The sequence below is a fragment of the Hippocampus guttulatus genome, chromosome 20 (genome assembly GCF_054856545.1).
Source record: "Hippocampus guttulatus isolate MCC_2025c chromosome 20, RoL_Hgut_1.0, whole genome shotgun sequence".
Classification (NCBI taxonomy): Eukaryota; Metazoa; Chordata; class Actinopteri; order Syngnathiformes; family Syngnathidae; genus Hippocampus; species Hippocampus guttulatus.
In genome coordinates, this window is record NC_141280.1 from 9,478,655 (window position 1) to 9,495,468 (window position 16,814).

The following is a 16,814-nucleotide window of genomic DNA, read 5'->3' on the forward strand; positions in this document are numbered from 1 at the left end:
TAAAATAAAATTTCACCCCATAGAAATTACATCAGAAAATGTCATTAAACATCAAAATTACCTTGTAAACATTCATTAAAAAATACAAATGAAAACATTTTAATTTTACTTTGAAAATGAAAGTGGAAAATTCAGATTACAAATTAAAATTCGAAACTGAAAAACTAAAACAAAAAAATTGTAATCAGTAATGAAAGATAAAATTAAGCGCAAGATGTCTATTAGAAGTTACATTTAAATTAAATTAAGCAATTTAATTTAAAAATTGACAGGTTTCTTTCATCAAATACCTTCCTTAGTTATGCGACAGCTATGAAAATACTCTATACACAAAAGAGGACAACAATACAAAAAAAAGTAATTTAGCATGAGACGGCAAACTCGCATTCTGCAGGATTGTCTTAGTTTCGTCAGCGTGAATTAAACAGAAACAGAAAAAAAAAGACCAGTGTTAATTAAAGATCGATTGACTAGGGATGTCACCATTCACTCAAACCTCGGCTCGATGCAATTTCCCGATTTTGAGAACATGAACATTCCACACAGGAAGGCCGGGGCCCGGAATCGAACCCATTGTGAGACGGACGTGCTAACCTGTCGACCACGGTGCCACCCTCCCATTTCTGGATTGAGAAGGTTCTATTCAGCTTCAATGTTTTGAAAGCATGTGGGATATATATACTGTACATGGAGAGGTTCTCAGCTCCTCAGTACGGCAGTAATATTAATCATTCTTTGCAGTGGATAAAGAATATATGCCTGTGGGTATGTTGTGCTTTGAGTATTTTTCCCCAGAGTTGTCTTGGGGGGGCTGACGTGTGCAGTCTCTTTGCAGGTTAGAAGTCTCGGTCCCAACCTGAGAACTCCTCCTCTGTCTTGGTCTGGTCCTGAGGGAAGCGGTCAAAATTGATGTAGCAAGGGCCCTGAAGGTGACAAAAAATAAATAAATACAAAAGACTTAGAACCGGAAGCATGACACATAAGAGCGCATGTTCTGTTTTTTTTTTCCCACACGGATGCGTAAAGAACTCACCTTGCGTATGAGGCGGATGGTGGGGGCATCTAGCTGAGCCATGCGCAGCTTGTGCCAGTTCATGTTACTGAACCACCTGCGGGCAAAAAGACATTAGCCTTGACGTGTGCATGAACTTTCACGTCAAACATAGAGACTAAAGGATTTTTCTGCATTATATTAAGCACGCAGACTTGGAAGCAAAAGCGATGTGGTTGTTTTTCAAATATAACATGAACCGTATTTTCCGCACTATAAGGCGCACCTAAAAGCATTCCATTTTCTCAAAAGTGGACAGAGCGCCCTCTAATCCGATCTGCTATTTCTATTTATATGTTTCATGTCCGTGTTTGTGACCAATTTTTATTCTTACGGCTGCAGCAGTTGTGGAGGCTCCATAGAAATAAAGCTGATTGTATCCTATAGAATTCCCTTTAGTGTGGCTCTATCTCGTGGATGCACAGCGCAACAGCAGCCACTATTGTAGCTTCTATGCGCCTTATACTCCAAAGCGCCTGATTGTGTGGAAAATACGGTAATTCTCTTGGCGTGATGTTTAGTTTGACAGCAAACTCGAAGATGGAATAATGGCTCTTATGTTGAAAAACATGACGACTACATGACAGATTTCTTTGCGCGGTGACCTATGATGTCGGACATCTTTGATGCCATTCTTGGTGTTTCCCAACCTCTGACCGGGCCGTGGTCTGCAAGAACAATAACAACATCAACGCATAAATAAATAAAAGCAGACTTTTTTATAATTTTTAAAAAATTGAACACTCCCTGGAGCGCGTCGGTCTTACCTGCACAGTTTACTGATGATGGACTTGGCCGCCTCGCTTAGGTAGGGAGGATACTTCAGCACACCGTCTAGGATCTTGGCATAAATCTTCTGAGGCTCCGAGCTCGAAAAGGGAGGACTTGATGGTTCCCGTGAATAAAACATGCAAAGAGAAAGAGACTAACGCAGACGGCATACGAGTGGAGAGAACAAACCTACAGCTGCCAATAGGGGAAAAAAAAAAATAAAAATCATATTTCCTTGCTGCCATCTTCTGGTGGCGGCAACGTCGCTCATCCTTTCATTTTTATTTATTTATTTTTTGCGATGCAGACTGCTAACGGAAGTCACCTCGATTTTGTACAGTTTGTGCGTGTCCGATAATAAATATAAAATAATAAATACTTGTTTAAAATGATCGGAAACGAACATGATAAATGTGCTTACTCGATCGAGAATGTGGTTTGGTTACATGAGTAAAAGTTGAAAAATATTTTAAATAAGAAAAATATAAAACATTTTATCATGATTTATTTGTATACATAAACATGGTTTCATTTATTAATCAAGCATTGCAGTGTGCAAAATGTTTTAAAATAATATTTTTGTTGAATTTTTTTGATACTTTTTCCCCCCCACTGTACCTTCCGACCAGTAGCTCGTAGATAAGGATGCCCAGTGACCAGAAGTCAACAGCAAAGTCGTGTCCCTGATTCTTGATGATCTCGGGGGCCATGTATTCAGGAGTACCAACAAAGGAGTACGTCTTCTCACCGCGCACTAACTCTCTGGCAAAACCAAAGTCCACCTGCGTGGGATGAATAAAATCCATGGGATAAATATAATATGAAAGTGAGCAGAAATTGATGGCATGTTGTTGGTGGAACAGAACCGACCAGTTTGACGTAGCCGCGCACGTCCAACATGAGGTTCTCGGGCTTGAGGTCTCGGTACATGATGCTCTTTTTGTGGAGGTAGGCGTAGGCCTCCACCACACACGCCGTGCAGAAAACGGCAATCTGCTCGTCAAAACGCCCTCTGACCAGCAAATACAGATTGCGGGGGAGGGGAGGGGGGGGGGGGGTCTGTTTGGTTACCGGAGCATCAATACGTACAGCATATGATTGATTGTGTTTTTTTCCCCCTCACACTTCTTTGAGTTTGGTCCAGATTTCGCCGCCACCGCAGAACTCCATCACCATGTAAATGTAACGAGTGTCTTTGAAGGCAGAGTGTAGTCTACAAAAAAAAGACAAAATTTGAACACACCACACTTTATTTTTAAAGTCGCCGTACCATGTCTTGTAAATTTCACACGAGAGAAATTCACAACCTTTTCTAATTTTTTTTTTTTTTTAATCACCAGATGTGTCATATGATGCTTCCAAATCATGAAAACTAACCCAAAACCTTGTTCTTCAGCCTTCTCTCATTGATGTGCACACACTCATGGCTGACAACGAAGCGCTCTAAAGCAACCACGCCAGCCTGAAGCCTGAGTTCACATGTTGGCTGCCAAGTTGGATTTTAATTTTTCCCTCTCTTTCGTTCCTGGTGCTTTCACCTTTCCTCACAGCCATATACATGCACTCATGGCCAACAACGAGGTGCACTAAGTAGCCACACCAAACCCGAGCCCTGGTGAAGTCTGTGAAATCACACTCCCACCCTTTTCCTGTCTTGGTGCTTCTGCCTTTCTCACCGTGACCTGTACACATTAGGGGTCATCAACGAGGTGCTCTAAAGTGACCATGCCAGTGGACTATCCAAAAGCATGATACAGGGAGAGCTAGCCAGCTAGCTAAATGCAAAAAAGTTTCATCTCCAGAGTGGACAACTTCGCTCAGTAGTTCTCAGGCCTTTCACATGTACAGCAATTATCTCTGTTTCTATAATCACCTGACTTGACTTTACCTGACAATGAAGTCGCACTGGATGGCCTTGAGGATCTTCTTTTCAAACAACATGTGCTCCTCCTGTCTCTTGGCAACAATGTGCTTCTTACTCACTCGCTTCACGGCGTAATACTTTCCATGGTTCAACGTGGTCATCTTCAGAAACAAAGAAAAAAGACAACGCTTCAGTTCTGGCGATTATGATCCCAATCCAGCATCTGTCGCAAGGCCAGGCAAGGTACCAGTTCGACGCGGCCGAACCCTCCGACTCCGAGGGTGACTGGGTCCCCTTGGTAGCGGCCCTCCTGGTACAACACCGGGACCAGGTCCTTAAATCTCAGAGTGGCCTTGGGGCTATCATAGACAACGAATTGCATTTGATTAACCCTTTCAGGGACAGCGGTTTGTTAGTCAAAAAATTACCTTGCCTCTCACCTGGATTTTTCTGGAGCCTGTGCCTCCTGCAGCATCTTGGAGCTGATGATGAAGACAGGTGTGAAATTCAACATTTTTCACAAGACGGACGATAAAGAAGCAGAGCATACTCATCAAATAGCTCCAAGTGCTCGACTGGGATTGTCTCCTCAAACACCCTTGAAGGAGAGGATTCAGAAATAAGTAAATGACATGGAAAACAAATGAGATGGATAAAAAGTATTTGGACATAATTAGTCTGTCGTGGTAATGGCAGCGCAGCGGTGCCTTGAGATATGAGGTCAGAACACTCCAATCAACTTTCCGCGTTTCAACTCCCGTATGAGCTCATCAGTGCGGCACTAACACAGGCCGTTCGACGCAGTGGACTAAGAGTATATGACTGAGTACGGTTTTGTTGTCTGTCTGCATTAAATCCGTTGCCAAAAGAAGCGCAACATGGACGCCAATTAGCATTAAACTAGCAAGGCCTTCCTATATTCTCCCTGTTTAGCTTGATAGGTATTCACAAGTCAGGGAACTTGTATCTCAAGGCACCTCTGGATTACAATAATTAAAGTCAACTCTCATATATCGTGGGGGATATGTTCCGGGCCCACATCTTTTCTCATCTGGACTTACTCTTTGTCGATAGAGAAGCAAGTCACGGGGCCGTCAGCAGTGCAGGTGGCCGTTCTTAACACTTCACTGCAATATACAAAAAAGAAAAAAAAAAGGAGAAATTTGATTGTTATGGTACTCATAATTCACTTGTCCGACCTGGAAAACAAATACAAGGACTGCAGTAACGTAGCAGGCAGCAGGTTACTGTCTCTGTTTCCATGACAATGTGAATGTGCTTTATTCCAGCGTTGTAAACACACACAAAACAGCAAACTATGAGTGGCAAAGTTGTGGACAACACAATAAATACCATTTAAAAAAAATTATAACAGATTTAACAAATTCAAATAAAGTTCTTTCTGTTATCATTTTCACTGCCACCTGATCACATGATAGGCTGTCCACTGAAGTGGCCGCTGTGCCTGAAAGGGTTAAAGTGCTTTAAAATGATGACATCCATTAAATGTGGTGCCTTTTGGAATATTTTGCGAAGGAGAGCGATGTCGTGCATACATAACATGCGCTACAAAATCCCTGCTGTCGTCTAAATGATCAAAATCGGCATCATACGGTTTTAGCTGAAGATGCCTTCTGATATATGTTTCTGTGTGTGTGAATGGTGCACACCACTGTCCTTGGGCGTGTAAGACGTCGCTATGGTTACCGTATGAGGGCCTGTTCCCCAAAATGCTCGCCCTTCCCCATCCGTCGAATCTGCTTCTGAAGCCCGTTGACACTTTTCGTCACCAGTACCTGATGGGAGGGAAAACACACAGCGTCAACATATACTCTGCATACAGCACAAATATACAGTACCGTACAATAAATTCATGATCATAATAATACCTCTCCTTTAAGGATAATATAGAACGTGTTTGCTTCTGCTCCCTCTCGGACAATAACATCTTTGTTCTGGTACTTCACCTAACAACGGGATGGTGACAAAGCAAACATGCCACATGTGAAAATCTCAAAAAAACAAAACAAAACAAACAAAAAAAAGCCCCAGCAACTGTTAAAATGTATTTCAGGTAACAAAAACAAGAGGGCTGCACCTCCTCCATGGAGTCAATGATTTTGGATAACTGGACATCATTCAGGTCCTTCAGAGTCCGAGACCTTAAAAAAAAAAAAAAAAAAAAAAAGAACTCAGCACTGGATGAGACACTTAGTTTGAGCGGGAACTACGGTGGACGCACGTCTTCAAGAAGCCCAGGAGCTCCTCTCGTTTTTTCTTGGATTTGTTGGTGATGATGGTCCTGTAGGTCTGTCTCTCCATGCACCACAGACGCACCTCCGTCTTTGCTGCATGCAAAAAAAATATATTAAAAAAACAAACAAACATAAAAAATAAGAATATTCTTTCCCGCCCCCATCTTCAAAATAGGCTTTTGAGATCTCCTGTGCCTGAATCTTGTTGCTTTTATTCATGGACGTGTCGTGAAGTATTGATTTACGAAAGCAAAAAAAAAAAAAAAAAAAAAAAGACGCGAGCTGAATAAAGATGAAAGCCAAAGGCGTGAACGCTCAATAATTTACCATCCTGTCCGCTGTGTGATTCAAGTTTGTGGCAAAAACATTAGGTAGACCTTATTTCACACACTCTCTCAACTATGGCAAATATCTCAAATACGCTGAAAGCCACACCGAAATACTTTTTTTTTTTTCACAAGACAAATTGCACTCGATAGTATATAAAAAAAAAAACGGGACCATTTTGCTCTCCTGCCAACATACCTGCACAAAAACACAACCATACCAAAAGTTTTGCTTTCCTTGTTCTTTGGCGGTGTTTATGGTCAGTTGATAAAGCAGCATGTGGCGCAATAGCACCATCAAGTGGTGCTTTCCTTCTACTGCAAGGAAACTAATGTGAATTAATGTCAAGTGGATACAGTGAAACTCCTCTACAAGGAAACCTACATGGGTGAAAATACCCCCTAGTGTGAAAAAATCATCATGCATTAACACCATTCCCACTCTCCTGCCCCCCCATGCAACGAAAAAAACCCTGTTGCGTTAGACGAAATTTTTTCGTCTAACGCAACAGAGAGATTCACTACAACGAAGTCTAATCCAACAGCGACCTCTACTGATTCGTTCGGAAACGGCAACAGCAACCACCACACTGGTTTGCACATGTGCAGTAGTCCAGGAAGTATTTATTGTTAGTTTCAGATGCAGCAAGAACGTTGCATTGCTAAAATGGCTACAAAACGGACCTTTGGATGTCAAGCAGTTAAGACAAGAAGAGGTCTGATGCTGGAAGAGAGGGTAAAAGTGATCAAAATGAAAGACGGAGGAAGCAAAGTAAAAGACATTATCCAAGAAATTGATGTGAGTGACAGTGAATGCTGATCGTAAATTTCGCAATTTCTTTCTACACTGACTATATGAAGTGTCAAATAAGTGTATGCTCATACTTATGCACTATTGGAGTAAAGAGTACACATACGTTTGTGTGTGTGTGTGTGTGTGTGTGTGTGTGTGTGTGTGTGTGTGTGTGTGTGTGTGTGTGTGTGTGCATGTTTACATCTGAGATCAAATTTGCTACAGTGAAAAACCCCCTGTTGTGAAAAATGTCTTGCTGCAAACATGATTTCGTTATAGAGGAGTTTCACTGTAGTGTCAAGTTGGCTGGCGCCATCTAGTGGTTGAGGGTGTGAAGCGCGCTTGCCATTATCTCAAGACAAAGAAATTCCCTGAGGGACTGGGGGGGGGGGTAGTCGGCGCTGACCTTTAACGGTGGCCGTTCGTTTGCAGTTGTACAGGATCGCCAACTCCCCGAAGACGTCGCCGATGCTCAGGGTTCGGAGGTCGCGGCCTGCTTGGGTGACGAGGAGCTCGCCGGCTATCAGGAGAAACACAAGATGCATCGTTCTCATCGGTAAGGTTGTCCGCCATCTTGGAAAGCGCAAACGCATGCCTCACCATAAATGGCCGCCGGTTAATACCTGTAAATTGTTATGTTACTATAATGTGACAACGGCAACGAATGATTATTTTACGAACCGATTGATCCGTCGTTTAAATTTGATTCGCTGCTGCCCAGTGTAATTCTCAATTAGATAATGGATTGGTTATCGATGAATCGTTCGCGCACTCATACCTGCCACGATGTACATGCTGTCCCCTTCGGATCCTTCCTTGATGACCTCACCGCCGCGGCTGACGTTGGACGTTTCCAGGAGGTCCACCATCATGGCGATTTGCTCGTCGTCCAGCCGGCTCAGGAAGTCGTTCTTCTGGATTGCTTTCACGATGAGGTTGGTCTCGCTGGACATCCACACACACACACACACACACACACACACACACACACAACAGCAACATGACTGTTTGAGTAGTAGCAGTAGCAGAACGCTTCTCTTCCACTAGATGGCAGTTGTCTGTTGCCAAGTCACACCACAGAAGAAGAACTTTGTGAACTTGTGAGTCAACTGAGATAGATCTTTATTTCGGCATTCACATGCAGTATATATATTTTTTGTGACCTGATTTTTGTTTTTATGTCAGACGGGATGCTTTGGTTCCATAAAAGTTGGGAAACACTAAATATCTGACTGGAATGACATAATGTGGCATTGAGTGGATTGAAGGCTGACCTGTCGGTTTTCTTGACTCTGGACTTCGTGATATCGAGAGTCTCCGGGATGGGTTCCGGCGCGATGACGGCAGCGCGACTTTTCCTGAACTCGGGTTCGATCTCAGCGCCACTCAGAGGTGGAAACTCTGGAAATAATTTCGGGAGAGTTAGCGGCCAGCTTGTCAGTTTCGGAGGCCGTCAAGTGGGTGAAGAGCGCTTACCGAGGTCGTGGTATTGAGCGTGCAGCTCCTGAAGGAGTTTCTCTTTCTCTTGCAGACGTTGTTCTAATAGGACAAGAAAAAAAAGACAAATTCATGACTGAATAAATTAAGAAATGTTCAAAAAATGCCAATGTAATACATTAAACGTGTAAAATTTGAAAAACAATTACTTCAAAAAGCTGCAAAAAAATTAATACAACAAAAAAATGCGTATTTGTTTTAAATGGCAAAATAGTGACACATTTAAAAATGAAATCATCTAACCATTAAAAGTGTAACCATGACAAAACTGTTCAAATTAGAAAACAACAAGAAAATAATGATGAATGAATTTTTAAAAAAGTACAAACTAAAAAGAGGAAAATACACAAAATAAAAAGTGACTAAAATTGGAAAAATTGAATCTCAATTAAAATAGCCATTAATAATTGAAAAAAAATTAAGTACAAGAATAAACAAATTGAAGAATTTCAAAATCAAAACATCTCAAATTTTAAAAATTCCAAATTGGAAATGTTGAATTTTTTTCAGCTACATTTTTGAAATCGACATTTTTGAAAACCAAACCAAATTTCAATGAAAATGTTACCAAATGATAAAAACTAAAATTAGTATAAAAAAAAAGAAAAAGAAAAAAGATTAGAAAATGACGACAAAAGAAGTATATGACTGTGAACACACAAAAAAAACCTGTAGAAAAAGAATATATGTATACATAAAGTGGGTTGAGGAGAAAAATCAATCCATTGACAAAAACAAGTGGGTCACAAATTGCTTTTAAATGTGCTGGCTGCATTGTACAGACCCAAGTCTTTATTTTGCCTCTGCAGCTCCTTGTTGATGACACATTGCTTCTCCAGCTGCTGCCTCAGCTCCTCCACTTGCTTCTCCATCCCTGCACGCACGGCGAGCGCAACAATGACAAGCCCATCGACTCAACTCAACCGCCTGCATGCCCTGCGCTCTGTCGTCAGCGCCCAGCGTGAGCCCCCAACGCCCCCCGCTGAATAATGCACACTTGCCACGGGAGGTCAACGGGGGTGGGCCATGGGAACACTGCCACACATCCTGACCGCGTCGGCTAATGAGCTACTCTTTGTTTCCTGCAGTTTGAGGAGGCGCAATTTCCGACACCGCGCAAATAACATCAGACAGTTCAGGAAAGTTGGGTCAACTGTTTGCATTAGCTTGACAGCGGCGGCATTCCGTCGGCTATGAGCGCCACACCCTCTGGGAGTTCAACATCTGTCACAAGGCGAGCTGTTAAAAATCCCAGGAAGGGAATCAAGGGCTGGCGGGGCAGAAAAAGATGCTTTTTGAAGAAGCGAGAAGAAGATAGAGGGACAAAAGCAAGACATTGATAGACACGTTGATTGTGTTGACTTTTGAAAAACGCACACCTAGAAGTCAAGCTGACCCCGCGGTGTTTTATTGCTGGCACTGGTACGCGCGCAGGCGCACACACACGTGGCTGAAAATGTGCACAATTTGGAAATGAAATCATTTAGGCCAGTGGTGTCAAACATACGGCCCGCGGGCCGGAACCGGCCCGCAAGGAGGTTCAATCAGGCCCGCAGGATAATTTAAAAGTGGAAAAAAATGCATAAAAGACACAGAATTAATATTTTTAATAAGGTGCAATCCATTGAGTATCCGCTAGGGGACACTGTTTTGATCAGAGAAGAAGACAACAGCAGCCTCAGTCCGTCACTGAGACAGACCCATGACAGCAGACGCTATCAATAGCACTCTCACATTTACACATTTAATAGCACTCTCCTTAGTTTGGAAGGTGTAGGCAGGGATTACATTTCGATTTTATATGCACGTGTAAATGGTTTAAAACTTCTTTTCTTTATAAATCTCATTTAATCTTAACGTGCATTACTATATTTTTCAAAACCAATTAATTGTTAAAGTTTGTACAATCAGTGGGATCAGTTGCAATGCATATATGTGAATGATAAAAGAAAATTGTCGAAGGAAATGTAAGGTGCTTCATGAAATGTTTTGTAAAAGATATGTTCATTAAATTTCAACATGTTCCTAATGTTCTTGTGCTTCTTTATACCAAAACAAAGGTTAGTCATATTGTTTTGGTTATTTATAGCAAAGTATGGTATCATTTTAATGGTCCGGCCCACTTGACATCTACCGAGGACGTATGTGGCCCACCATGTGAAATGAGTTTGACACCCCTGATTTAGGCTTTGAAAATGCCTGGATGGAATTAAAGAAGCAATTATTTTTTTGTTATCATATTTGGCCACCTAACAGGAATGAGCTGCATTTTTGTCATATTTTACGTCAAACTGCAAAATATGATGTAAAATCACAAGCAAACTTTTTTCTGCTGGTATTATTTTTATATATCATTTTTTTATGAAACGCATTATTTTAATTCCATACACTCCTATCCATACACACACACATATATGTACATATATGTATATATATATATATATATATATAAATAAATAAATTCCTCGTCTCACCCCTCGGGTGGTGTCCGTCCCCATTCAGCTCGGGTCCTCTACCAGAGGCCAGGAAGCTTGAGGGTTCTGCGCAGTATCCTTGCTGTTCCCAGCACTGCACATTTCTGGACTGAGATGTCCGATGTTGTTCCCGGGATCTGTTGCAACCAACTCATCTAGTTTGGGGGTCACTGCCCCGAGTGCTCCGACCACCACAGGCACGACTGTCGCCTTTACCTTCCAGGCTCTCTCCAGCTCCTCTCTGAGCCCTTGGTATTTCTCGAGTTTCTCGTGTTCCTTCTTTCTGATGTTTCCATCACTTGGGACCGCTACATCCACTACAACGGCTTTCCTCTGTCCTTTATCTATGATCACGATATCTGGTTGGTTCGCCATTACCATCTTGTCAGTCTGGATCTGGAAGTCCCACAGGATCTTCGCTCTGTCATTCGCCACCACCTTTGGAGGTGTTTCCCATTTTGACCTTGGGGTTTCCAGTCCATACTCCGCACAGATGTTTCGGTAGACTATGCCAGCCACCTGGTTATGGAGTTCCATGTAGGCTTTCCCTGCCATCGTCTCAGGTGCCTCTTTGCGCAACCTACACCTTGGGTCTTGTCTGGTGTGGTATATCTGGGCCTCAATGGCTCTGGTGCTCAGGGCCTGCTCCTGAGCAGCCAGGATGAGTGCCTCTGTGCTGTCCTTCAGGCCAGCCCTCTCTAGCCACTGATAGGACTTCTTGAGATCGGCCACTTCAGTTATGGTCCGGTGGTACATCCCGTGTAGGGGCTTGTCCTCCCATGATGGTCCCTCTTCCAGCGCCTCATCTTCTTTTCCCCATTGTCTGAGACATTCTCTGAGTACGCCTTCCGTTGGAGCCTTCTCCTTGATGTATTCATGGAGCTTGGATGTTTCATCCTGGACAGTGGTTCTGACACTCACTAGTCCCCGGCCTCCTTCCTTTCGGCTTGTGTACAGTCTCAGGGTGCTGGATTTGGGATGGAACCCTCCATGCATGGTTAGGAGCTTTTGGGTCTTAACGTCCGTGGTCTGAATCTCTTCCTTTGGCCACCTTATTATTCCAGCAGGGTATCTGATCACTGGCAGGGCATAGCTGTTTATTGCCCGGGTCTTATTCTTGCCATTGAGCTGGCTTCTTAGGACTTGCCTCACTCGCTGGAGGTATTTGGCCGTAGCCGCTTTCCTTGTTGCCAGTTCGAGGTTACCATTGGCTTGTGGTATACCGAGGTACTTGTAGCTGTCCTCTATGTCTGCTATTGTTCCTTCAGGGAGTGAGACCCCTTCAGTGCGGACTACCTTTCCTCTCTTAGTCACCATCCGACTACATTTCCCAAGCCCGAATGACATCCCGATGTCGCTGCTGTAGATCCTGGTTGTGTGGATCAGGGAGTCTATGTCCCTTTCGCTCTTAGCATACAGCTTTATGTCATCCATGTAGAGGAGGTGACTGATTGTAGCTCCATTTCTGAGGCGGTATCCATAGCCTGTCTTGGTGATTACTTGGCTTAGGGGGTTCAGTCCTATGTAGAACAGCAGTGGGGAGAGTGCATCACCTTGGTATATGCCACATTTGATGGACACTTGGGTAAGTGGCTTGCCATTGGCTTCAAGTGTGGTTTTCCACATCCTCATCGAGTTCGCAACGAAGGTTCTTAGGGTCCTGTTCACCTTATACAACTCCAAGCATTCAGTTATCCATGTATATGGCATCGAGTCATAGGCTTTCTTGTAATCAATCCAGGCTGTGCACAGGTTGGTACGTCGGGACCTGCAGTCTTGTGCGACTGTTCTGTCAACCAGGAGCTGATGTTTGGCTCCTCTGGTATCTCTACCAATGCCCTTCTGTGCTTCGCTCATGTATTGACCCATGTGTCCACTTATCTTAGCCGCAATGATGCCTGACATGAGCTTCCATGTTGTGGAGAGACAGGTTATTGGCCGATAGTTGGATGGGCCTGCACCCTTTGAGGGATCCTTCATGATCAGGATCGTTCGCCCTTCGGTTAGCCATCCTGGGTGAGTCCCATCCCTCAGCAGCTGGTTCATTTGTGCTGCTAGGCGCTCATGGAGTGCTGTGAGTTTCTTTAGCCAGTAGGTGTGGACCATGTCCGGGCCTGGTGCTGTCCAGTTCTTCATATCTGAGACTCTTTCCTGTATGTCTGCCACTGTTATGGTAACTGGGTTCTGTTCAGGGAGGTTGCTGTGCTCCTCTCTCAGGGTCACCAGCCGTTGTGCACTTCTGTTATGTGCAACCTCCTTCTCCCATATGCCTTTCCAGTACCTTTCAGTTTCCAGTCTTGGTGGGTCAGCTCTGTTGTTAGGACCCTGCCACTGAGCGTACACTTTCGCAGGTTGTGTTGCGAACAGCCTGTTTATTCGTCTGGCCTCATTCTCTTTCGTGTATCGCTTTAGGCGGCTGGACAAGGCTTGGAGCCTTTGTTTGGCAGTTTCGAGTGCTTCAGGTATGGTCATCTGGATGTACCTCTCGGGTATCGGCCTTTTCATTACACCTCTCTGGGCCTCAGTCAATTGACTCACATCTTTCCGAGCCGCCTTGATCTTAGCCTCCAACCGTCTTTTCCATGGTGGGTAATGTATCTCATGGCTTCCATGGTTGCTCTTATAGCCAAGCATCTCAAGGATCACTGATGCTGAAGCGTATATCAGCTCATTGGTTTCCGTGATCGTTACGGTAGGGATCGCCCTCAGTGCTGCATTCACACTTTCCATGAGACTTTCAGGTGGTACTTCACATAGCCGTTGTAATCGGTTTCTAGGTTGCCCAGCTTTCATTCTCGCCATGATCTTAGCTTTTAGGTCAGTTGCTGCCTCGCTCAGCATTTCATTCATTGGGGCTGGCCTCCCAATCTCATCATCTGCATTCATTGGGGCTTGCCTCCCAATCTCTGGTATGACCTCCTCCTCTGATCTGGCAGCCTGGGGCCCTTCACCATGGAACCTGCGTTGTACCTCATCAATCTCAAGTTGTGACAGCAGTTGCCCTTTGTGGATGTTGGAACACTGAGCTACTAGTTGTTTCGTGGTCAACCGTGACTGTGGGTTTCGAAGTAGCCATTTAGCCCACATTCTCTGCATGTAACCCCTCTGACTAGGGTTGCTTGAGTAGTAGCATTCCAACAGAGCCATGTTATCGCATCTCGCCCATCTCCGCTTTGTTCCAGTAGCCCATTTTTCATCAAGGTGCTCTGGTTCCCCAGCACCTGACGCAGACCTTGTTTGGCCGGGCGACGTCTGAGCCGGCATGTCATTCATTTTATTGTCTCTTATCATTGTATGAGGTAGGCATTAGCGTGAAGGATCTTGCCCAAGGACCCACACTGGATGGTGTTATGTGCTCATTTTTTTGTATATGTTCAAAAAAAAATGTCATGTTTTTATATATATATATATATATATATAGATTTTTTTTTCATATTGTTTGAGGTCAAACTGACGTCTTGTCATGAAAGTTTAAAAAAATGGAAAGAAACTGATATTGTTGTATTTGAATTTTAATACCGTGTTTTTTTTCAAATATTTTATTTTTGATAACTAACAGTAGACATTAGTCAAGTAACATTTTTTTTTAAAAATTTGAATGAAAAGTATTCTGCTGGCCTCATTTTGGTCCTTTTCTCCTTAATGTACAGTATTTGCTATTATTGCATTTAAATGTTGGTTTCTTACATTTGCTTTGTTCTATCTTTGCTGACTAAACATTTGCACAAAAATATCAGATTATATATTTTTTGAATGAGTATGAAACATAATTTATCTTCAGGATATTGTATAGGATTTTTTTTCTTTTTTTTTTTTAATGACTCAGAAGCAGCATGAGGATTTGAACCTGGTGGCCGTTTCTGTGCATGTTGGAGAAGGAAGCGGCCACTCACCTGCAGGCTTGTACAGGAGGTCAGCAGACAGGACGAGGGCCTCACGTAGGCTGCATATGGGTTAGTATCCCCAAATATTTTCAACTTTGCACGCTCTTGACTTCCCTTCCTTAGTATCCGACTCTTTCGCAGTCTTTTTCTTTTTTTTTTGCCTGGCTGCCTGGTTGTCAATCTCAGCAGCTCCTCTGGCATTGAATCATTTACCGTCACCTGACGCTCCTCCCCTCTCTCCAGGTGGGGGAAACACAAAGAGGAGGAGGGGGGGAGGGAAGAAGCAGAAGATGTCTATGAAAACGGATGCAGGAGGTGTTAACAAAAGCAACATCGAGTGCAGTCAATGAGGGGCTGCAGTTATCGAATATTGGTAGAATCGATTAATGTACCGATGACCTTATCGAATGAAATGGGATTTTGCATTACTTAACAAAATGTGCATTCGATCCAAATGGGGTTGCCAACCTCTTCTTCCAAGAAAAAAAAAAGGTAAAAAAAGTGTGACTTTGGGTGTTTAAAAGGTGGGGTCTGGGCTGGTGAGTGACGTGGGCGTCGACGAATGAAAGTATAATTAGCAGTCCTGAGCTCAGCTCAAATGGCTTTAAAGTCATTGAATTAACAATGCTGAAAAGGCATTCAGGAAAGCAAAATTACAAAAACAGAATATTACTTTTTCCGACACAAAATAGCCACTTGAACGCAACACTGACTACTTCTACCCAATTACTCTAATAGTTTGGTTTTTTTTTTAAATACCAAGAGTCATTTCCTTTCCAGGCGGCACGGCGACACACGTATCTAAATGAGGCTAAAGGGTTAGCGTTGTGACAAAGGGCGTGGGCGTTTTATCGGCACTTCGGGTTAATTATTGATTGGTCGCTGTGGTTAATCAGCGACACTGCTGACCCTCAAGCACAGATTAAAGGCCTTCCAGGGGGGAAGGGTTGGGATTTAACATTCAGGGTAATATGGTGTGTGTGTGTGTGTTACCTTGTAGAAAACCAGCGTATCGCATTGCACCTTCTGGATTTCTGTATGCCATGCTGAAGGAAGGTAAATGCACACTCAAGATGTAATTGTGCTACCTGATGGGGAGGTTGGAAAATTACCATTTGATCCAATCAAACGATTAGTTTTACATTTGTGATTTTATTTATTGATGTATTTGTATTGTTATATATACAACATAAGGATTGACTAAAATCGTTTCAGAAAAAAAAACTAATTTATTAAAATGCAATTTGTATTTTTACGATTTCTACACATTTTTTAATGCTATACATGGTAATATATTGGTTGGATTGCCAGTTATGACGCAAAAAATACTTTAAATGACTTCATCAGATACATTAATTGTGGACCAACCTTCGGCGGGCCGGATTAAAAAGACCAACGGGCCAAATTCGGCCCGCGGGCCGTAGTTTGCCCACCACTGGAATAAGGTCTCAGAAGAAATTAGGAAGGCCCCGGCGTTATGAACTCTGGGACGACCAACACGGTGCGCTTGGACCGCGGGAACTATTTCATCAATTCAGTTCCTGCAAAGGTGCATTACGAGAACCGGACACAGGTAACTTGCAACACAGAACTGAATTTGGAGATACTTCTTGGGGTTCAAACACACAATGGTCCTCCCAAAGTTGCCGCGCTTGAAATTCCTCCCTTCCCTTTGGCCTCTTGCCGCTTCCTCCCCTTTGGCCCTTCAGTCGTCTTCCAGGACCTCCGTCTCGATGTCGCCGGGGACCCCTCCGCTTCTCGACAGGGCCAGGATGGTGTGATTCACGGCGGCCATCTCCACAGCCAGGGAGATGGGATCCTGGTGCTCGCTGTGAGCGGCGCTGTCATCCTGAGATAAGGAGGGAGGGAGCGTGAGGGGGATCCGAGGAGCTTCCCGAA

The 16,814-nt window shown here is 43.5% G+C and overlaps 1 protein-coding gene across 2 annotated transcripts; it reads right to left on the minus strand.

Moving 5' to 3' along the window:
• Positions 1 to 122: 122 nt before the first annotated feature.
• LOC147187949 (cGMP-dependent protein kinase 2-like) lies at positions 123 to 16,768 on the minus strand. Of its 2 annotated transcripts, XM_086100620.1 has the most exons (23): positions 15,909 to 16,768; positions 14,925 to 15,152; positions 9,342 to 9,431; positions 8,537 to 8,599; positions 8,335 to 8,461; positions 7,839 to 8,005; positions 7,467 to 7,580; positions 5,929 to 6,034; positions 5,785 to 5,848; positions 5,576 to 5,653; positions 5,394 to 5,482; positions 4,748 to 4,813; positions 4,237 to 4,284; positions 4,127 to 4,168; positions 3,934 to 4,045; positions 3,711 to 3,847; positions 2,946 to 3,035; positions 2,693 to 2,834; positions 2,441 to 2,604; positions 1,819 to 1,935; positions 1,657 to 1,719; positions 1,034 to 1,109; positions 123 to 923 (listed from the first exon to the last, which is right to left on the minus strand). In XM_086100620.1, exons 3-23 carry the CDS (start codon positions 9,427 to 9,429, stop codon positions 837 to 839), a joined length of 2,040 nt encoding a protein of 679 aa, XP_085956746.1. In that variant the 5' UTR covers positions 9,430 to 9,431; positions 14,925 to 15,152; positions 15,909 to 16,768; the 3' UTR covers positions 123 to 836. The 2 variants fall into 2 exon arrangements, with proteins under 2 accessions (XP_085956746.1, XP_085956747.1); XM_086100621.1 differs by lacking the exons at positions 14,925 to 15,152; positions 15,909 to 16,768 and having other exon boundaries at positions 9,342 to 9,451.
• Positions 16,769 to 16,814: the final 46 nt, after the last annotated feature.